Source organism: Gallus gallus, chromosome 1 (genome assembly GCF_016699485.2).
Source record: "Gallus gallus isolate bGalGal1 chromosome 1, bGalGal1.mat.broiler.GRCg7b, whole genome shotgun sequence".
Lineage (NCBI taxonomy): Eukaryota > Metazoa > Chordata > Aves > Galliformes > Phasianidae > Gallus > Gallus gallus.
Genome location: NC_052532.1, coordinates 175875736 through 175897890, shown reverse-complemented (window position 1 = coordinate 175897890; position 22155 = coordinate 175875736). Strand labels below are relative to the sequence as shown.

Below are 22155 nucleotides of genomic sequence, written 5' to 3'. Positions count from 1 at the left end.
CCCCTCTCGGTTCCACCAGCGGCTCTGCCTCAGCCGCCCCCGTGGCCGCGGTCCCTTCGGGCTGAGGCGCTTCGCATCACCCGCTCCCTTCCACCAGCCCTGGCGCTACTTGGAGCAGAACATCGGCAGTTCCGAGGGGATCCGCCCGAGCACTGCCAGGCAGAAGCGCCGCCGGCGGTGACCCCCGACGGCCCTCCCGCTGCCCTCCGGAACGGGGTCCCCGTCGGGGCGCGGCCCTGGAGCCGGATCCCGGGACAGCGCGGCACGGGGACCCCGTCCGAGCCGCCCCATAGGAGCCCCGGGAAAGGCCGAACGCGGTCACCGCCGTCGAGGGGCAGCGGGCGCCTTCTTATTGGGCTCCGACTGCGTTCGGGTTTTCACGGAGCGATTTTTCTGTCTCTCGGGAGAAGATCAGGGTGAGGTGGGTGGGTCCTCCCCTCTCCCCCGCCGTACCGGCGCGGCACCGGGAGCTTTGTTTGCGAGGGTGAAGAAAAAAAACCTTCTTGAAAGCCCTTTGGTGGCCGAGGAGAGGGAAGGGAAGGAGGAACCGAGGGTTGGTGTGTCCGAGCTGTGGAATTTATGGCTCCCCCTAAGCACAGACATGATAAGGACTTAGAAAACATCTTGGATCTTTTCAAGCCGGCAGCCCCCGAGGCTTTGATGTAGATTACGTTGCAGAATAACCCAATACTTTTATCGTGGGGTTGATACCCGGCTTGTTTAAGCACATGCCTGCAGGAGCGGGCTGGATGCGGAGCCGCTGCTGGAAAGGAGTGGGGCCGGGGGAGGGGGCACGGAACAGCACGACTCGGCTCGGCACAGCTCTGCCCCTCGGACAGGTGCCGACGGGACTGGGCTTGGATGGCTGCTGTCATCCCCAGACAAGAAAACGCTGCTCATAGAACGGCCACTGCAGCCCACGTTCGTGCTGAGCCCCGAGGAAGGTGCCCAATCGTGGCAGCAATATGATCAGCACATGTCTGCCAGCAGCGAGCCCTGTGGCTATCCCTGGTCCTCGGCAATACAAAGGCCAATGGCCCCTTCATCCTCATAACCATCTCATTCCCTACATCTCGCTCTGAGATGTGCCCTTTGCAAGGCGGCCCATGGCTGTGTCTCTCATGTTCTGCCCATCTCTCCACCCCCCCGGGGGCCCCATCTCCTCACCCCACAGCAGCCCGGTGCTGCAGGGCTGTGCACTCAGCACAGGCATTGTGGGGACACTTCGTTGTTTGCAAGGTCGAAGGTTTCGGAGGCGTTGACTGCACACCTCCTTGCAGGGTCCTGGGGCTCTGGGGGTGATGTTTTGTACAGGTGGCAATAGCTGTTCCGAGGGGGTGAATGGGGCTCCTGCATGCACTGCACAGCTCAGGAGGGTTCCCCCAACCACTGCCCCAAAAGCCCTGCCCAGGGCCAGAGGTTCCCATGCCCCCTCCCAACTGCCCGCTCTAAGAACTGGGGCTGTAAAGAAGGGAGGAGACAGCGCTTCTGCCAGGGACAAACCCATTCCCTCCAAAGCAAACAAAGCCCAGGGCTCTGGCTCCGAGGAGGAGCTGAGTCTGACTGCTCCCCACACCGCCCATTCACTCCCAGATCCTTCCCAAGAAGAGTGGGGCCTTGCCCCACGTTACAGCTCACAGAGGTCCCAGGAGCAGGGCCCTACCCTGGGCCACACCGCCCTCCTCCGATCACTCCCACCTGGCTGAGCCCTGGGGGCAATGGGGCACTTCGGGCAGTGACAGTTGGTCCTGGTGGCACGCAGGGTTTGGCTCCCCTCCAGATCTCCCATCCCTCTCTCAAACACAGTGCTTTGGCTTCTGTTAGAGAAGCGCATTCAGAACCAGGAGAAAGGCCTTCTAGGCAGGCTGAGCAGTGGGCCCGAGAGACCCTTATGAGGTTCAGCAAATTCAAGTGCAAGTTCTCGCTCCTGGCTCACAGCAACCCTCACTATCAGTACAAGATGGGGGACAAAAGGATAGAGCACAGCCCTGTTGAAAAAGACCTTGGGGCAGTGGTGGACGGCAGATGGACATGAGCAGCACTGTGCCCTCGCAGCCCAGAAGGTCAACCATATCCTGGGCTGCATCCAAAGCAGCATGGTCAGCAGGGCGAGGGAGTGATCCTGAGCCTCTGCTCTGGTGAGGCCTCACCTGGAGTACTGCATCCAGATGTGGGGTCCTCAGCACGGGAGACACATGGAGCTGTTGGAGCGCATCCAGAGGAGGGCCAAAAAATGATTCAAGGGATGGAACAGCTCCCTATGAGGACAGGCTGAGAGAGCTGGGGCTGCTCAGCCTGGAGATGAGAAGTCTCCGGGGAGATCTGAGAATGGCCTTTCAGTATCTAAAGGGGGGCTGTAAGAAAGAAGGGAATGGACTTTGTAGGGGAAATGGTTTCAAAGTAAAAGAGGAGAGATTTAGACTGGGAGGAAAACTCTCTAAGTAGAATATAAGGTAAGAATTTTTTATAATAAAGGCGGTGAGGCACTGGCACGGGTTGCCCAGAGAGGTGGTGGATGCCCCATCCCTGGAGCCACTCAAGGTCAGGCTGGATGGGGCTCTGAGCTCCTGATGGAGCTGTAGGTGTCCCTGCTCATTGCAAGGAGTTGGACTGGATGGCCCTTAAAGGTCACTTGCGGCTCAGAAGGTTCTATGATTCTGTATTTCGGTGAGCGCTGGAGGGGCTGCCCGCTCTGCCCCGCACCACCTCGCTGCGCCCGCAGCTCCCCGCACCCCGCCGTGCCGTCGGAGCGATCCCCGAGCAGCGCAGGGCGGTCCCCGAGCTCCCCCTACTGCCGCCACCCGCCCCGCTGCGCGCCCGTCGCCGGGGACGAAGGGAAGAAACTCCGGGCCGTTTCCCGTAGTCAGCCTCTTCATTTCTTTCAGATTGCCTAGAGAGGAGGTGGATGTCCACGAAGGGGCGTCTCAAGGCAAGGCTGGATCAGGACCAGGGTGACCTGATCAAGCTGTGGTGTCCCTGCTCATTGCAGGGCAGTTGGGCTAGATGGCCTTTAAAGGTCCTTTCCAACTCTTAAGGACTCTGTGATTCTATAAATACACAATTCATAATTGCTGTGTTAAAACATGAATTATTTTCAGGCAGTGTTAGTAAAGAGCAGCTCAGTTTACACGATGGCATGTTCCATCCAAACACTCATTAATTTATAGCACCAGAAACCCTATTTGCAGTTGACACTTCGTAAGATATTAAAGAGAACAAAACTATTAACCAGCATATTCTGCCCTCGATTCACCAGGGTACAGATAAATGCATCCAATTAGACATCGTGAAAGGCAGGTTTGCAAATCCCCAAACCCCACCATGACGATAATGTGTATTTTTAACTGTATTAACAAAACATGGAGCCTCTGCTTATTGCCCTGGGAATCTGAAAGCAAGTTAAAGAGATGTGCTCTCATCTTAGGGCAGCCAAGTTTATGCAGTCTGGCTGACCACTGGGAGCTGGGTGTGGTATCACACTCCTAACTTGCTGCAGTGGACAAATTACTTGATATTAAAGCACACCAAGATTGAAGAGCAGGATTAGCTGTAGTTCAGTTTATACGAGGCTTCCACTTGGAGGCAGTCATCCAGATTTTCTAGACAAGGGAGTAGGAGGGCCACATCCTGCCCTCCTCTGCCTGGGGTAGGTGCTTATTTAGGTATGAGGAATCACTTGCTGCGAGTGCCTGACTCTCACCAGCAAGTACAGAGCTGGGTGGCTGGAGCCCACCTCAATGGCACGAACTCACCTGAATTGGGCAGCTACTGGGGAATCACAGCAATTGAGACAATCAGGACAGAACAGTCAAACACACTGAGGTTTATAGTTCCCTGTAAACTAAGGCTGGTATTTTAAAACTCAGGCTTCTAATGTTGGCAATTTCAAGTGGCCTTTTTTCCAGCACTCACTGACATCCAGGGATCAAGGAGTTCTGGACCCCACACCATTTCCCATTTAGATGCCTGAGCTTGCGAATATTGACTAAAATCCCAGATTTTTTTTGTGTTTGCTTGAATTATGTTGAGAGCAGCCTCAGTTCCAATGCATGGATTAGATGCTGTTTACACAAAACCAGTGAAGAGATATCTGGTCACAGAGGGATGGTTAAAAGGCAGCTGCACCTGTCTTGCTACAGATGTGCTCATTGAAATCGAAGAAATGAATGGCTGTGTCTTCCCCTCAAAGCACCATGAACATGGACTGTCCCATCAGAAATGTGAATAGAGCAGCAGGTGATAACATCTTCTTAGTGGTGATGTGAAGCATTTATGCTACATGGAGTTTAGGAAAATACTGAGATCAAGTCCAGAACCCAGTTCATTTCTCAACATGAGAGTCTTCACGTTAGAGCAGAGGTGGGGACAGAAGAGATTCCTCAGCCTTACTTACACGTGGGTTAGTTTTGTTGTTGGATTTGGGTGGAGAAGCATTTTTCTTCATGTTCTGGTAAACCTGGAGATTGGAAAGAGGAAACAAGGGATACCGTCTGTTATAATGTATTTTTCTTGAAGAACTGCTTGGAGAACTGCTTTTCTTGTGCTGAAGCAGGCACTGGTAGGGTGCAGACCTCCTCCTAGAAGAGATATCCCTGTGCACCACGGGAGAGCCATGCTCAGGTCTATCACGTCCCACTGAGTCATGGAATCATCACTGTTGGAAAAGACCTCTAAGATCATCTAGTCCAACCATCACCACCATGCCCACTAACTATGTCCTGCAGTGCCACATCTACATGTTTCTTGAACACCTCTAGGACTCCACTGCTTCCCTGGACAGCCTGTTCCACAACAAAAAGGGAAACTAGATCACTGTAATCTATGGGTCCCCCCAAAATAAAGTTTTTCTTCTTTCTGTATTTACTTACTGCTCCCTCTGCCTCCACCAGCTGACAGGCAAGAGAGGAAACCAGCTGGGAAAATGAGGGTCTTCTTCTGGAGTCCAGTGCCCAGCAGGACTGCATCACATAATAGCTGTGGGAGCAAGGAGGTGACAGAAAATATGTGAGCTGTTGGAGTCTGGTAAGGGCCTTCATGGAAATGCAGACGTTGGATGGGAATCACGGGGAACCAGGATGACTTTCCAGAGAGAGGGTAGATTTAACACACTGCATCAGAGGAAAGCACAAAGAAAGGATGAAGAGAAAGGGTGAAATGAAGTACATGGCTTTACTGAGTCTTCATCACAGGAGTGAGGCCAGGATTGCACCCTAGCTGGAATGTACTGGTGTGTTAACCTTATCTTCCAGCTTCCACACAGAAAAGGGTAGGCAAAATGCATTCAGGACTACAGAGTCCACAAGAGCAGATCCAGCTCGAGTCTGACAAGAATTGTCTTTCTATTGTTTTCTGCTTCAGGACAAAACTTACATCAAGGTGCATTTTTCAGAGTTAGGGAAAGATGTCACCTTCTTCAACTTTTCTGAACAGGATACGGTGTAAAATAAATATGAGGCCATACAGATAGTGACCTAACAAACATAAATCCCCACATAATCCAAAGAATCTGTGCATAATCCAAAGGAAAAACAACCAAAAAACCCACTTACACGTGTTTTGTAGCATAATAAGGTCGGTCCATTTTAAATCCACTTTTAATCAATTTGTAGAAGTTCGCATCAACTTGAATGCCAGGGTAGGGATTTACACCTGGGGAAATACGGTAGGGAAACTGCACTCAGGACTATGGAGTCCACAAGAGCAGATCCAGCTTGAGTCTGATGAACTGCCAAAGGCAAGCAGTGCTCTTTTGCCACGTTACAGAACGCACCCAAAGAGAATATTTCCCACAGCAGTATTCCGTAAGACCAAACGTCACTCTTCATGGTGTACATCCCCTCAAATAAGCTTTCAGGAGCCATCCATTTAACGGGTAAGCGAACCTGTGCAGGTGGGAAAGGAAGGCAGGTTATGCCATGATACATGCTCACTATGTGCATTGCTGTAGTTCTCACTGCTCAGCTAGAGACAAGGTAAAAGCTTGACCTCTCTCTGAATCACTACCTCAATGTAGCTAATTATAAACTAAGAATCTGCATTTCTCAAGGGCAGATAAAGTGAGACTTCTGCACTGTTTGTACAGTTATCTACAATGCTAAAGAGAATTCGAAAATGTAAGGCTTCCCTTTCTTGGTTCCTTATAATTCTCAAAACATCATGAAGGACACAGAGCACTCATGAACTCACATTGCCCCGGACGATGTAGTTGGAGTCATTCACGACATCTCTGGCAAGGCCAAAGTCACAGATTTTCATGACTTTCCCATGGGTCACCAGTATATTGCGGGCAGCGAGGTCTCTGTGAATGCACTAAGAGGGACAGGATGGGTTAACATTCTGCAGTGTTTGGTATCAGAGGGGAAAAATTACCAGGTTTGTTGCTTCACTCAGGGCTCTGTGAATTGCTGCCTCTTTCCTCTGAAACTCTCCGCAGGGTGAGCAAACTGAGCAGTCCCTGGTCGCTCCTACCTGAGAACAGTGCCAGGGTAGGCAGAAGCATATGATGTAGCCACTGCTTCTTAGGGCTGTGCCTACAAGTGCAAGCCAGTCTGCTACAGAGCTGGGGAAGGAGGTTTAATTCGAGTCTGCCACTGTGTGGCTCTCTTCCTCTGTCTGTATTTTAACAGGCTGACATTTTTGCTATCTTTTCTACCTAAACAATTCGCTACCCTTCACCATACCAATTTGGACTCAAGAAACTCCATTCCTTTGGCAACTTGATAAGCGAAGCATAGAAGGTCTTCAAAAGTGAGCACACAAAAATCCTCTTCTTCATCCATCTGTCTGCTTGCACACTTAATTTCATCTGTAAAAAATAACCAGAATACATATTTTCCATAGCCTCCCTTACTCCCTGATTAATTCTATTGGCTATTATAGGGATCTTCACCTCTCCTACCAAGAACAACATTAATAAGAGCATTCATCTTTTGCATTCTTTGCTCAGACACAAAATAATTTCATACTCAAATACCACGTATAGTATGACCAGAAACATAAGTCTGAGGTATTAAATGTTAAATCCTTCTGCAGCAAAATACATTTCTGACAGGAGGGAAGAGAGACAACAGAATGGGACCTCCTGTGTTGCTGAGTCTAGCCACGCTAGATCAGTAACACAATAAATACAATAATAACAGAATTGACAGAGATAAGAGCAATTAATCTTTTACCTTCCTCAGAACAGAGTGCAATCCCATTTGGCCCAGAGGTCATATTTATGTTTTGGCTTGTTTGTGTGGCTTTAAGTTCATCCTCTCCGTACAGATCCGTGTTCACACCATATTCCAGGTGGGCTCCCTTCCTGGTAAGGGTGATAGATTTACCAAGGTTACACAATGGAAAACATAATCTACTAAAAGTAAACTGTTTTACAGGGAAATAGCACGATCCGTTATGACTAATGAGAACATGAGCATAGACATGGTTTTCTCAAAACTTAAAACAGAAACAAGAGATTTCTGGTCCTTTGGTAAATGATAGGAATATTTTAAGAAGAATCAAATCTCAGTTCTTTCCAAGGCCTTGCTTCTTAGAGTGTGCAGACCCTCAAGAATTCAGTAATTACACCCGTTCACAGTACAGCTAAGAATGCAGCTACAAAGAGCTTTACAAAGTATTAAACTATTGCTGAATGTCTTACCTGGAATTTTGCTCCGAACAGATATTGTGATAGAAACTGAAGTTGTGCTGTTTAAAAATATCAGTCAGCGTCCAGTGAAATTTTTCTCTCTTGCTCCTTAAGTAGTTCAGAAGGTCACCATAGCAACAGTATTCAAAAATCAAGTAGATTGGTCCTGAAATATTTGAAATGTAAACATCTTCTGCTATCTACAGCAGTGTCCCCATTAAAGCCTTAAGGATGCCCCATCTTCTTCCAGGACTGATTTGTATTAAGTATCCCAATCATCTCCCCTACTCAGGTAAATGAACTGTAGATACACTGGTGGAAATCCCTTTGGGAAGTGTATGCAACTGAATTTCCCCTGTGGTCCGTCTCTCAAGGTGGACTGCAAATCCTGACGAAGGCATGAAGACCTTTCCCCATGCCAACAGCACTGGGGCTGGGGGCACAAGCTATAAAGGTGCAAGAGTTCTCAACAACAAAAGGTGACCCCTGCTAATGGACTCGTTAATAAGAATGAGTATCACAACTTATGGCCTTTCATTTATCTGCAAAGGAAAGAAAAATACTTTCAATCCCCAGAGGAAGGCCATTACAAGACTGCAGGAGAAGAATGAAAAGCCCAGGGATGCTTGGAGTGGCTTCACTTCACCCCTGAAGTCTTACACTGGCTCAGAAAGAATGACTAAGAATTCATTAATTCATTAACCTAATGGTTTTAATTGGTACCTTTCCACAAGAGCAAGTTACCTGACACAGTGCAAGCTCCTAGCAGGTTCACGATATTCTCATGGCTTCCAATGTGAGTCATCATTTTCAGTTCAGACATCAGAGCATCTTTTTCTGAAGTGTCAGACTTTTCTGGGAGAGTAATTACAGAGATCTGTAAACCTCCAGCCAAGAGTTATAAATGCAAATGGTTGTGATGCTTTGTCACATTCAGATCTTCATTTTAAATGAATTGTAATTAATCTGGGGACACCCTAAAAGAGTGTGGCATAGATGAGCTAAGCAGGCCATAGTGTATTTCAGCAATACCTTTAGGTTTGCTTTTCAGCAAGTACTCAGCCCTTGTGAGCTCAGCAAATTAGAGACATGAGCTGGAATAATCAAGGCGGATTCCCATTAAGACATCAATCAAGCAGTGGACGGAGGAAGCAAAGCAGGTGAAAAGATGTGAGCAAAGGACAACGGGCTGGGAGGCTGCGCTGGCCATGCAGGCCCACAGGTGAGTTCTGCTGGCTGCAAGGGATGTTCACTTCTGGACACTGTTTTAGGGGAGGGGGGGATAGCCAGAGCAAAGCAGCAAGGAGAACCTGAAGTTAAAGATGCTTGTCCTGTAAGGAAGGATGGAAATAATTGGTTTTCTGCCCTCCAGAATGGGTTACAGGAAGATTTGCTGGAGGCTCTGCAGACAAGCTTGCTCAGATACAGGAAGCAAAGAATACGCAACTGCTCCGTTCTTCCCCAGACAATACAGATCTTCTCTGCCGCATAGAACTAACTGCTACGTGCTGCAGGAAGAAAGCTCTTCAGCAACACCTTATGAAACTGAAACATGCTTTTAAAAGCATTATAAAAAGGTTTAGGAACCAAGCATTTGTGAGGCCTAACTGCTGAAAGTGTGTATTTAAAGGGATTCCCCACTGCTTCTGCTTTGGAGTCAGTAGAATGTGTCACTGCTTGCAAAAATCTCCCAGAGTTTATTGTACCTTTTAGCATTTTGACTGCCACCTGCACTGAGTCTCCCGCCTTGCTAATTCCATAAGCTGTAGCATTCACCACTTTCCCAAAAGCCCCAGAGCCGAGAACCTGTCCTACAAGACACAATAGGCCAACGTTAGGAGTAGGTGGTGCAGCATGGGCTGCCGCTCCAGCAGTATGGTTTGCCTTGAGGACTGCTCACCAAATTCCAGATTTTCCCTGGGAAATTCCCATTTGAGATCATACTCATATTCACGGAAGTCGACGTAGATGTACTCGTTATCCAGTGGTCCAATCACCTGCATCATTTGCAGCTGGCTTTCGTATCTAAATTGCTTGGGAAGGAAAAAAATGCAGAAAAAAAGTCTTAGAGAAGAAGAAACAGCCTGGTAGGACCAAAAGAAGAAGAGGCAGGAGGTACTGATGCTTGTTTTTACCTTTTTGTATTTATGACAAATGAGTGCACACAAAAAAACGATCAACAGGAAGATAAATCCAGCAAAGACACAGAGTGCAGCATTGTCTGGCAGAGAAGAAACAGTTCCTGCAACTTTAAAAGAGAAATGTTACTACCCACTGCACCAGAGATTGTGATTAGGGCACAAGGAGAGCTGGCAGCAGCTTAGCTGCTTTTACTGTTTGCAGCCGTTTCACGTCTGAGCTTCCTCTGTGCTGAGAGTGTGATGGAGCCACAAGCAGAGCAAGGAGCTGGGCAGGGAACACTCAGCTGTGGGTAGTTCTGGTATCTGCTTTCATTTAAAGAAACATACTAGATGAATCAGTGCGTCTCGGGGTGCTGGTATCTTCCATGGACTGGACTTCGTGAGTATAAGCAGAAGTTCCTCTTCTCGTCTTCCCTCCTCTCTCCTTGCACCTTCCTCCAACCAATGTGGTCAGATACCAAAGCACCAGCATCAGTGTATGGACTGCACAGAACCTGCTTTGCAAATTGTTCTGCTGCTCAGAAGGGAACTCTCTTACCTAGCCAAGGTAATACAAAAAGGCACTGTTGGGTGAGGAAGTGCTACGTGAGGTCTGCCTTCATACTGTGGTGGTTTCTAAGAGCATAAGGATTAGGCTTACTTTCTACTGCCATTTCAACATAAATGCTCAGATTCTATCAGGGGTCACAGCTTATATCAGCGGTGATCAAAAGCAGAAAGTAGTTTGCTTGTCCATGACAAAGGAAAGCTTTGTGCTGATAACACCTGGGTGCTTCAAAACATTTCCCAGGTGCCAGAGCATCAGAACTGGAACTGAAATATTTTGCCCTACAGGATACGTATGGAGGAACAATTGTCAAGTGGATGGGCAAATAATCGTGTTGATTTTCTTGGTCAACAAGGAAGCAATCTTGCATGGGCCCTACAAGAAGAGAGATGGCACAGCAGATCCCAAACCAGGGATCTGTTCCTCATGTGCCTCCTCCAGGACAGGAGCAAGAGCCAGCACCTGCCACCAGCTAGCAGTGTGGCTTCAGCTCTTCCCAAAGCTGATGCCTCCAGTTTCCAGGTGGAGATTACTAAGAGGAAATAAAAAAAAGCAGATTCCAGCACTGTCATGATTCCATCGTGCACTTCTGATTCTTGTCGGATTTCTGCTCATTTTAATGAAGGGGGTCTATGCTTTGGGATTAGAGAAGAGACATATGTCTCCCTTTCACCCACCACTCCCCACACTGCATACACACAGTGCTTGTGCTTTCCCCTTAGTGCTGTTACAGGCCAGCCATTTAGCCAGATAAAAAGTATTGCAGGTTCTGCCATGACAGCTTTAATTAAGTTGCAAAAATCTGTGCTGAAACACTGAGTTCTGGTACCTGACATGTTAATGAAGCTCTTTCTGCAGTTGGAGCCGACCAGATTGCTTGCACAGCATTCAACAGAGAATGTTGTTGCTGTCTCCTTTACATCTAAAATACTGCTTGAAATCCACGACCCCAGAGATCTCCTTTCTGGCAAGAAGTTCTGGATCCCTTCCTTGATTTCTTCAGTACAGCTGGAAAACAAAGGAGTTCAGTTATGATTTTTGGCTTGCACTCACTTTTCCCAGAGAAGGTGGGATGTTTCAAAACAAGTCTTACATCTGCATTGGAAGGGAGGAAGATAAGGACAGATGAACTGTTTTTATTTATTTATTTATTTATTTATTTATTTATTTTGGTCACTGCTAGAGAGGGGTTTCAGAGTAGTTGCCAGCGATAGATGAGGCAGGGGAGGCAGGGGACTAAATGGGCTCTCTACTCCCACACTGGGTTCACACTCTCCTTCCATTCCTACTGCTTGTACCTTTACCTCGCCACTCGAGCTGCTACTAAAACAGCCAATACACCATGAACCCAGAGCAAAAGTTCTGACTTCTTCCATTAGAGAGATGCAATTTCAGCCACAAGTTTCTCTCAGTCAAGGCCTAAAATGAAGGACTGCCGTCCTACACGAATGGCTTATTTAAGATGTGATATGTAGAAACACAGAACCTTATGCCCGAGTGAAAGGACAGTTTCCACTTTTTGCTTTGCTATCATTCACCAACGTACTGCTTAACTTCCTGTCCACATTAAAAAATTCATAGGTGAGTTAATAAATAAAGCTCTGCATATAGGATTATTTATTTTCTACTTGTGGAACTTCTCAAGGAGAGAAAAACCACAGCGTTTTCTTTTTCCAGAAAGCTGTTTTAAGGAGAATTTGAAACTCTCTAGCTGGATGTTTTCTTTCTTCTTCAGTTTCTATACAAACAGACTGATGTTCAGAAGCCTTTGCAGAGAGATGGATGAGAAAGCTGTCTATGTAATTCTTTCATATCTAGTTGAAATGCTTGGAGTTTTATACATAATCTTTCAAAAGATGATTTGACCTGGTGCTCCTCTACAACTGTGGGATTATTAGTTTTTGGCACATCCAAATTAAAAGCTACAGAATTCATAAAACAGCTCAATGCTGTCTCAGCTTCTCATGAAATTTTAGGGTCTGACTCATTGCCCTGAATAAATAGAGGAAATGGAAACACTCTCACTGACTTTACTGGAAACACTCTCACTGACTTTAGTGGCTACAGGTCATTGCAACAGCTGTATTAACCAAAGCTTAACCAATTAATCAAACCCATACTAACTAGCACATTCCCTGAATGCCCCTCAGCTTTGATTGTAGATATGAGTCTGAGGAGGTGGGGGGATGTATTTCAGCATGAAGAGCTCTGGATAGACATCCTTACAGATTTTATTCAGTGCCAACAAAAATACTGAAAATTCTCCCTAGCTTTGGTGATGGTGACTCCCCTGGAGTGGGCTGCAGTATCTCATTTTCTTCATTTAATTAAGGATCACTCAGATACACTCTTCACAACAAATCAAAAGGAGAGAAGACTATTTACTTGGTTGAGTTCAGGTCAGGACAGTGCCTCCAAACCCAGGATGAGGCTGGATAGCTGTCAGCGATGCAGGAGATCTGCTTGAACAATAACTGCATTGTTACTTCAGGTTTTCCTGCAACCATATGACACGAGACAACTTCTGTCAATGCTCTGGTAACCAAAACATTTATGTTTATGTGATAACACTACATCTGCTGAGGCCTCGATCTGCTTATGTGGCTGCAAAATAACCCACCTGGATGCTGCCATGGGAGCTCGCTGCAGCCCTCAGCTCTCCCCCTTCCTCCAGCCCCCTCGCCTTGGTGCTGTGGGCAAGGGCAGTAGCCACTTCTCTATATGTGCACAGCCAGACCAAAACAGCAGCAGGGCCAAAACCGGAAATCTTAATTCTGCTTTTCTGACTGAGAGCAAGCATTCAGCCCCAGCGTTGTCCTGACAGCCCACTTCTGGTTGTCTGGCTCACACAAAATGTGCATGGAGGTGGCTGCTCTGCAGCTTTCCAGCATGGAGCAGTGGTTGAAGCTACAGCCATGGTTCAGAGTGGAGACAACCAAGCACACCAACCAAGATGGTGTATTTATTTCAGCCGCAGGCAGGCATGTCTGAGGTGGTGCAGCCTTTGTGAATACTCTACATGACAAGTGGACCCCAGACTGACTGCTCTAACTCACAAATGTCTTCAGTAAACAAAAAGAAAAGACATAAACGGACCAGAAAAAGCTACCACCTAATGGGTGTGCTTCCTGTCACTATATATCTCTCCAGTAGTCACGTATGTTCTGTCTCGGTAGGGTTAAAATACAGCCACTGTACTTCAAAGGGCTTCTAGGCTTTGTGGTTTTCTTTAGAAATGTTATTTTTTTTTTTTTAGTATATGACTAATTTCTCTTATTTTGTCCCCTCTGTTGATGGTAAACTAAGGGGAGGAGAAAAAAAGAAAATAACTTCCTCCTCTGATTTGATAAGCGGACTCTTCCTTTGTATTTGCCATTTCATTTCCACAGCTTTATTGCTAAAAATGGAAGAACACAAAGTAAAACCATGATTCTCTTCACACTATGCTGCACTACTGAAATCCAGGCACTGAGTATGCAAAAGGATGCTGAGTGCTTACGGGTCATGTTGCTTGTGTTTGCCAGAGAAAGGATGTTTTCTCTTTGAGCCTGGATGACCCCAGCATGGTGCTCATGGCTAAGAGGGTATGTAATGGAGAATTTGTCCATCCCTGACATGGAGATATTTAACCCCACACAGTATGTCCTCTTGGACTAAAGCTAGGACAAAGCTATCCACGTGCTGGATGTTCTTTCACCAGCCCTGCATAACAACTGAACCCTGACCTCTCCTGCTGGTAGTCACCTCTTGCTATATTGATTGTAGGGACATTTCCAGTGGTTCACTTCTACCCATTAAATTAGGACTCAGGTTATCTTGCACTCTGCCATGAAATAAGGAGGTCAAAAACTCTCTCAGACAGTTGTTATGGAAAACATGAGGTCGAAGTATCTAAATCAAAGCATCTAAATAAGAGACATACTCCAGCTTTGTGGATCCTGAAATCAGATATTCAACCACATGCTCAGATACTCAAGTATATTGATTTCTTTGAAAAGCAAAATACAGTTTAATTCATAGAATCATAGAATCACTAAGGTTGGAAGAGACCTCAAAGATCATTCCGTCACCGATATTTCCCACAAAACCATGTCTCTCAGTACAACATCTAAATATTTCTTGGACACCTCCAGGGGCGGTGAGTCCACCACCTCCCTGGGCAGTCCATTCCAGCGTCTGACTGCACTCTTCAAGAAGAAGTTTCCTAATGTCCAACCTGAATCTCCTCTGGCACAATTTGAGGCCATTCCCTCTATCCCTATTACTAGTTACATGGGAGAAGAGGTCAGTGCTCACCTCACCACAGCCTCCCTTCAGGTAGTTGTAGAGAGTGATAAGGTTGCTCCTAAGCCTCCTCTTCTCCAGACTGAACAATCCCAGCTCCCTCAGCTGCTCCTCATAAGGCTTGTGCTCCAGATCCCTCAATTTTGCTGCCCTTCTCTGGACACGCTTTGACGTCTTTCTTTTAGTGAGGAGCCCAGTACTGAACGCAGTACTCAGGGTGCAGCTTCACCAGAGCTGAGTATAGAGGGATAATCACTTCCCTGCTCATGCTGGCAAAACTAATTCTGATACAAGCCAGGATGCCTTTAGCCTTCTTGGCCATCTGGGCACTTTGTTGGCTCATGTTCAGCAGAGCATCGACCAATACCCCCCAGGCACATTTCCTTCACACAGTCTTCCAGTCACTCTGCCCCAAGACTGTAGCATTGCTTGGGGTTGTTGTGGCCAAAGTGCAGGATCCAGCATTTGGTCTTGTTAGACTTTATACCAATGGCCTCAGCCCAGCTGCCTGGCTGTCCAGATCCCTCTACTCCCAGGCAGATCAACACATCCTGCCAACTTGGTGTCACCTGAAAATTTATTGGGGGTGCACTCAATGCCCTCATCTAGGCCATCAATAAAGAGATTGAACCGGACAGGCCCCAGTATCCACCCGTGGGGAACACCACTCATGACTGGTCACCAGTTGGATTTAACTCCATTCACCACCACTCTTTGGGCCTGGCCCTCCTGCCGGTTGTTTACCCAGCAAAGAGTGTACCTGTCCAAGCTGTGGGCTGCCAGCTCTCCAGAAGAATACTGTGGGAGACAGCGTCAGCAGTCTTTCCCTCATTCACGAGGCAGGTCATTAGATCATAGAATTCAATATCTAGTCAGAGCTCACTCTGAAATTTAAGTCACCTAAGCTCAAAATGGATGGAGATTGTGAGCATTTAATTGTATCTTTTCTATGGCATGACACAGCAAAAGTGAAAAACAACACGTAAGCTCCGTTTACATCAGTGATAAACTCTATTTGAGAGATCAAGGTTCTCCCTCCCAGATTTGGCCACATCATCACAGGGATTCTTTTCTCACTTACTTCTCACGTACAAAGTGAATTTTTTTGTCATGGCCGTATCACCATTTTCAGCATAAAACATATATATCCCAGAACGGTGCTGATGATTGCAGAACTTTGATGAAATGCTGTGGAGCAAAGAAAAGTAGGGAAAAGGATAAAAGACTGTCTTGAAAAAAGATTCTAGATGCAGCCAATATCATATACATGTTTGAAACAATTCAATGCCTTCTAATGATGAATCCAGACTAAATTAATAACATTAATCCAGAAAGAATATAAATGTCTTGGAGGATTTCTTTCTCCCTGCAGTACTAACTTTACCTTGCAACCTTTGCCATATCTCCTTGAGTGCATCTGGACTGTAGGGTTGTGATTTTGTGACCAATCCTTTGGAAGACAAGGTATGCAGATGCTAAGATCAGCAAAGATTCAAGTTCTCTACTCTCTGAAGGATTTCTATGTGAGTTTCTAGCTGATACGATAAGAACTATTACGAAATACCAGAAGATATTTAGGATCATGCAAGACAAACCTCCCCAGATCAGAAGGTCTAATGGAAACTCAGAAATGAGTTCATCATCTGAAGCTCAGTTTCAATGAGAGAAATAATCAAGATATTTCTGCATCAGGCAGCCTTCTGCTAACCACTATGGCTTGTGGCCCAATGGATGGTAAGAAACCAAGACCCAAACCTACAGGAAGATGCTTGTGACAGTGGAAACAGTGAGGGAGAGCTCTAAGAAGTCCCTGAGCAGAAAACATTATCAGAGGACTACAGTGAAATAAAGATTGAGGCACGACTGACCTATTGAGTGAGGAAGGGAGAAAGGAATATATCACCTTACAGTGTTGGCATCTTATTTCAGTCCTTTTGGTCAGGTTATTTTTGTCAGAATGATTGTCAGATTTAAATGGCAGCTTTTACAGTTCATCAACATTTGGACAGTGCCCTCAGACATAAGGTTTGGATTTGGGGTGGTGCTGTGTGGAGACAGGGGTTGGTCTCAGTAATCCTTGTGGGTTTCTTCCAACTCAGGATATTCTATGATTCTATTTTTCTAGGGAGTTGGAAGTAGGCATTAAAAGACCATACCGGCAATAGAAGAAGTAAGAGAAAGCAAGATCTTGCTAATTAAGCATGATATCAAGCAAGAACTAAGACACCAAGTATCACCACACAATTCTAATGCAAGAAAACTCACACAGAAACCACTGGGAATTTTGCCTTCTGATGAATGCAACATATCCATATTGAGTTAGTGGCTTTTGACTGTCTTCATCTGAAATGGCCTCAAAGATGTCCCTGAAACTCAAGGGATTTTTCTGAGGTCAGATCCCTTTTAAGCTGCCTCAAAGGCAGGGCAAACCACAAACCATTTGCTGCTTTTGAAATCCTAGGTCTGAAGGATTAAATCCTAATGAAATAATGAGAAAATCATTAGAAAAGAATGTCCTAGATATCTGAGGATCTATGGGGATGTGAGATAAATAATATGAATCTAACAGAAGTCATTATGTATATGAAAACTCATTTGCTCTTAGGAGGGAAGTGAAAATCATCAGTATGATAGAACACAGAGACAACAAAAGCAGATAGAAAATGGGAATTTTGAAGCAATCAGTGAAAACATAAGGGCACCAACAGAGAGATGAATCACTGAGACTTGAAATCAAAAGCTAAAGAAGGGGTCAGAGTTAATTAATAAAATTTAATATGGTCTGTAATCAGGAAGAACAGCTTGATAAGGAAATGACAGAAATCAGAAAAGGGAAAAACAGGAAATGAAAAAGGATATGAAAGGAATAAAGTAGAAGTGTTAAAAGATGGGATTACACAGAAGTCAACTGAAATGAGCAAAGTTAGACTATGTTAAGGTACATGTTGATATTTTTCATGCTGTTTTGAGAAATTTTCCACTTTAAAATTATGTCCAGACCTACAGTGCTACAGCTTGTAGGCAGAATTCCCTCACCTTGTTCCCCTTGCTGCTTCTAGAGACACCAAGCTGAACAAAACCCTCATCTCTTCCTGGGCAATCTCCAATGGTGTGGGGCCGCAGGTGGAAGCATTCCCCCAGCCCCACTGGGCCACAGAGGTTGTCTGAGGTGATGTATGCATGGAGGCCACCAGCAGCTGCTCTCTTCTGATTAATGGGTTACCTAAGCTATGTCAAATCTCTCAAAGTTGTTATTGTTGGCTCATGCCATAGCACCTTCTTATCTGGATTGAATTACACTAGCTGCCAAGAGTCTAAGGAAAAATGACTCCTACTCTTAACAAGTCCATGAGAGCCACTAAGCAAGTAAATTTGGTATTATCGGGCAAGGATGAGCAAATTCTCATGGCTGTCCCATGAGACCTCATTTCCAAAATCAGTCTTAACCACAAAGAACAGACCTGCCTAGCCCACATCAGGCATGCAGATGAGTCACTGGCATTATCGAAGTTTGAGGAAAGACCTCACTTTATCAGCAGGGACAGAGTTCCTGTGGTCACTGCCAGGATATGATCATTTACTGATCTCCACTGAACTGTCTCCGAAACATACGGAGATCTGACTCCAATATTCTTCTGATGCAACCAGTGGGCCAGTCTGTTGTGAAGACGACTTGAGAAGCTATTGGGTATGATCAGATGTATCACCAATACTATGGAAATGAAGCAAAAAAAGTAAAACCAAGGCTGTGACACAGTTTTAAGGAGATGATAGGAATATGTAAAGAAATTAGTTTGGGTAGATTAACATCTGCCTACATCTTGCTTTGTTTTAAAGCTAAAACTTTACAAGAGCAGCGTGGCTTTATTTCACTAAGGTGAATAAGAGCTGCTACCTTGAAAGTATTGGACTACTCTGAAAGCAACTCTGAAGGAAATTAGATAATCTTATCAAGAGATTAGAAAGCCTGGGGAATTGAGAAAACATTAGCCTTAAACAGGACTTGTGCCAGAACTTCATTTTAGGAAATAACAGAAAAGGTAGATAAACAACAGGTTTATTCACAACATGTTTTGCAACAGTGGAAGAATACATGACCTAGGTAATTAGCAGAATGATATGTTTCTGTGGCAGAGGCAGAGCCGAGCAGATCTAAAGACAGCTTGGGAAACTACAGGGCCCTGGGCTTGATTTGAGCAATAGCAGATACTGGAAACATCATCAAGAACAGGATGACAAGAGGGGAACATACAGAACTTGGGATCCAGTGAGAGTACTGCAAAAGAGCTGTAACTGAGAAATTATGTCAGAGAGAAGGAGAATGGCAAAATGTATATAATCTGAAAAGTTGCATAACTTACCAACGGGTTTATTATCTCATAGAGAATAAAGAGATTCTATAGGTTATCTAAACAAATCACTGTTGTTGAAAGCCAAACTACCATTGGACTACCATTAGTTAACATGGCTTTACCACCTGATCCATCCACACATAAAAAATACAAAGAGAGTATGAAATATGGATGATAATAAGACATAACATGAAAACATTTGAAATTATATCAAAATATTTCAGTACCTGTGTCCATCCACACTGTAACTTTGCTTACATGGAAATGTTTTCTGGGAAAATAGCCACATGCATTTAACTGGTGGATATGCTGTAAAGTTGACTTCAAAGCAAAACTCTTCGTCACCAATTTCAAAATCTTCTCTAGAGTCAGTTATATTTATAAATCCCTTTTCTGAAAAAGAGATAATATTGATACTAGGTTAAAAAGGCTGGACTGCTTAATGAATGAGTTCTGACATCTGTATGTTGTTTGTTCGAGCTGTCACAAGTGAAAAAAAAAAGCACCCTGTTGCATCACAAAAGGGATCCTGTTAATCAAAAGAAGATAATGCTTCAAAAGTGGTTTTGCAGTCATGTCACTGTATTCTGCTCTGAGCCTGTGTGATATCTGCTGGAGTTGTAGATATGGTCAGATGGGAGCCTTCCCAGAATGCTCCGACATTTCTGCTCTACCCACCACACAGAACCTCAGGTCCAGTAACTCCATTATTTTTTCTTTGTTTGCTTTAGGTGTGTGTTCCAGGTGTTAACAGCTGCATCTAACGGAACAAAATCATGTGGCACCACCAGCATAACCAGATGTTAATAGTCTCTGTTTCTGTGAAATGAGCTGAAGATTTTGTAAATAGGTCTTATAACTGTTCACTTATTTCTCCATCTAAATTAAAATTATTTGATGAAAGGTTATAAGAACATGAGAAAGCATTCTGAAGGTGTGCATTGAACATGTACTGCTGGTATTTTCCTTGCTTGAGTGGGATTAGTTTCACCTAATGGAGCTGTCTGAAGTTCAGTGACCCACCTAAGCTGCTTTGTTTGGACCTCTGATACACTCAGTGGACGGGGGTGGGCATTTCGGGATATATCCCATCCTAGAACAGAAGATAACAAAGATATACTGAAGTGTTCTCTGGAAATACTTGCCTCATGCCACTGACTGCCGGAGGAACCTAAGTCACTGCTGGGGCTAGATGTCTCATGAGCTGCAATGAATCCAACCCACAGAGACTGAACAGCAGGCATATGTGGGAGACAGCAGTCCTAGTGGCATCAGCAGAGCTAGGATCAGCTCTGTGAAGATCACAGAATCATAGATGTTAGTGAGCTCTGGAGAAGCTCAGAGGAGGTCCAACTACACAAGGTTGCCTAGACCTGGGTCCAGCTGAGTTAGGAATTATGGGAAACTTGTGCCAGTGTTAAATCAGCCACATGGTGAAAATGCACTGTGGAAGTATTAATGGAGTGGGATTTCTCTTTAGAGTGCTTTTCTTTCAGTTGTAACCCTATATTGGTTTTGGCATGTTTTGTCTCTGTCCAACTGACTGGTTTAAAAAATACTATCTGGAAACTCCCATGCAAACCACAAAAATTTCAGTATTTTAAAACAAGAAGCAATCCTATTCATGACCATTCTCCTCCTTTCTATACGAAAGTTTTATTGGTTTTATAAATCAGACCTTCATCTTTTGAACACTCCTTTGGAACTCATCTTTCCAGGTCCAAGGTCATCTGTATGCAGCGTTAACAATACAGCCTGCCAAGAGTGAAGGCTCTCTTCTGAGTGCACACAGGGACTTTGGAGTAGGAAAAAAACACTCAGAAAGAGTAGTTTCTTTCTTGAAGCAGAAAGAAAATAGCACTTTCATTTTTTCCTTGGCTTACTATTTTTTTTTATTATTATTATTATTATTTATTTTTGGTACATCTAAGGTTGTTTCTGCCAGAGCAATAGTGAACATGATTTTTGATGATAGAGAGGTGAGCTGAAATTTTTGAGGCTGGAATCAAAGTTTTTTCTGCCACTGCCTTTATTATGTTTGTTTATTACTACTTGAAACTTTATATGTGTTACAAAATATCTTGCTTATTCCCAAATTCAGATTGCATGCTGCTAAAAATTCTTTATTCGGTACTGGTTGAAATTGAAGATAAGACCTGCAGGAGCACAGAGCCTTGCAGCTGCAGTTGTTGGCACCATCCCTGTTTAGCTTTCAGTGTCTAAGCAGCCTGCCTGATTTGACCAACCAAAGAGGAGATAAGCTGCTGAAGTATCAAGTAACAAAGAGCAAGCAAGATGTGTCTGGCTATGAGGTGTTAGAGACCAGAAGGCCATCCATCAGTGTAGCTGTATTAGGCAAACTCCCTAGGTAATGCAGAGTGTCCCAACTTCTTGGTAACGTTACATCACCACCAATCCCAGAGTAGCTATAGGTACAGATTCACGAACAGTGATGGTCTGAAAGTAGGGCACCAGCCATTTCAGAGGTTGCTATCCTGTAACACAGACATCTGAATGAAATTTCTGCACGTGTAACTGTTGAAATTGAACTTGGTGTGCTAGCACAGATGCACTCTGGCAATGGCTGTCATTAGTATACTAGGCTAAATGCTGTAACACAACAGAAGTGTTTGCACATGCTGTCCCCATATAACCTTGGAAAGGGAAGCATGAGGTAAGTAACATCTCCTCTCATTAATGCACCATGTAAGCAAACAGATCTTTTCAAAGCAAAGCCAAGGAGTTTGCAGAGGTTTCACAGGCATAAAGTGGTATTGAGGAGGGTACAAATCCCATAGTTTGGCATACTGAGGTAAAAAATGTGATGAAAACAGAATTTCAGCTACAAATGTACAACCTTCCATGGAGAGTGACTCACGTGTCTCCTGTCAATACGATGCTTAGACCTGAGAGTTTAGGGATCCAAGAAGCTGGTATTTCTGAAATGAGCACTGGTGGTAGAGAAAGAAGAGGATTTTGCCCTACGCAGGTATCACACTCAGTTATTGTAAATCACTGCAGAACTTCCTGCTCAGAAGTAGGCAGAAGCTGAAAAGGGGATATTGCACTAGAAAAGTCATTTCTGAAGACACCGGGGCAAGTATTCTCACTTCCTACCACCCCTAGCTTAGGCGTTGCAAACACTGACAGTAGCTACATCTAAGATCAGAGTTATGATGGGTGCTTCAGGGAGCCTTGGGG

At 45.0% G+C, this 22155-nt stretch overlaps 1 protein-coding gene across 2 annotated transcripts in view; it reads right to left on the bottom strand.

Annotated features, from left to right (window-relative positions):
- Positions 1–3072: 3072 nt before the first annotated feature.
- Positions 3073–22155, bottom strand: part of FLT3 (fms related tyrosine kinase 3) — a 34495-nt gene continuing 15412 nt past the window's right edge. For both annotated transcript variants that reach the window (XM_003640612.6, XM_040703933.1), the window contains 16 exons: positions 19182–19347; positions 15684–15790; positions 12704–12815; positions 11148–11326; positions 9766–9878; positions 9531–9663; positions 9337–9441; positions 8375–8485; positions 7643–7796; positions 7173–7303; positions 6681–6805; positions 6187–6309; positions 5771–5882; positions 5550–5649; positions 4869–4974; positions 3073–4456 (listed from right to left, as the gene is read on the bottom strand). In XM_003640612.6, coding sequence (XP_003640660.3) covers positions 4349–4456; positions 4869–4974; positions 5550–5649; positions 5771–5882; positions 6187–6309; positions 6681–6805; positions 7173–7303; positions 7643–7796; positions 8375–8485; positions 9337–9441; positions 9531–9663; positions 9766–9878; positions 11148–11326; positions 12704–12815; positions 15684–15790; positions 19182–19347 — 1985 coding nt within the window. In that variant the 3' untranslated portion in view covers positions 3073–4348. The remainder of the gene's footprint in view (positions 4457–4868; positions 4975–5549; positions 5650–5770; positions 5883–6186; positions 6310–6680; positions 6806–7172; positions 7304–7642; positions 7797–8374; positions 8486–9336; positions 9442–9530; positions 9664–9765; positions 9879–11147; positions 11327–12703; positions 12816–15683; positions 15791–19181; positions 19348–22155) is intronic.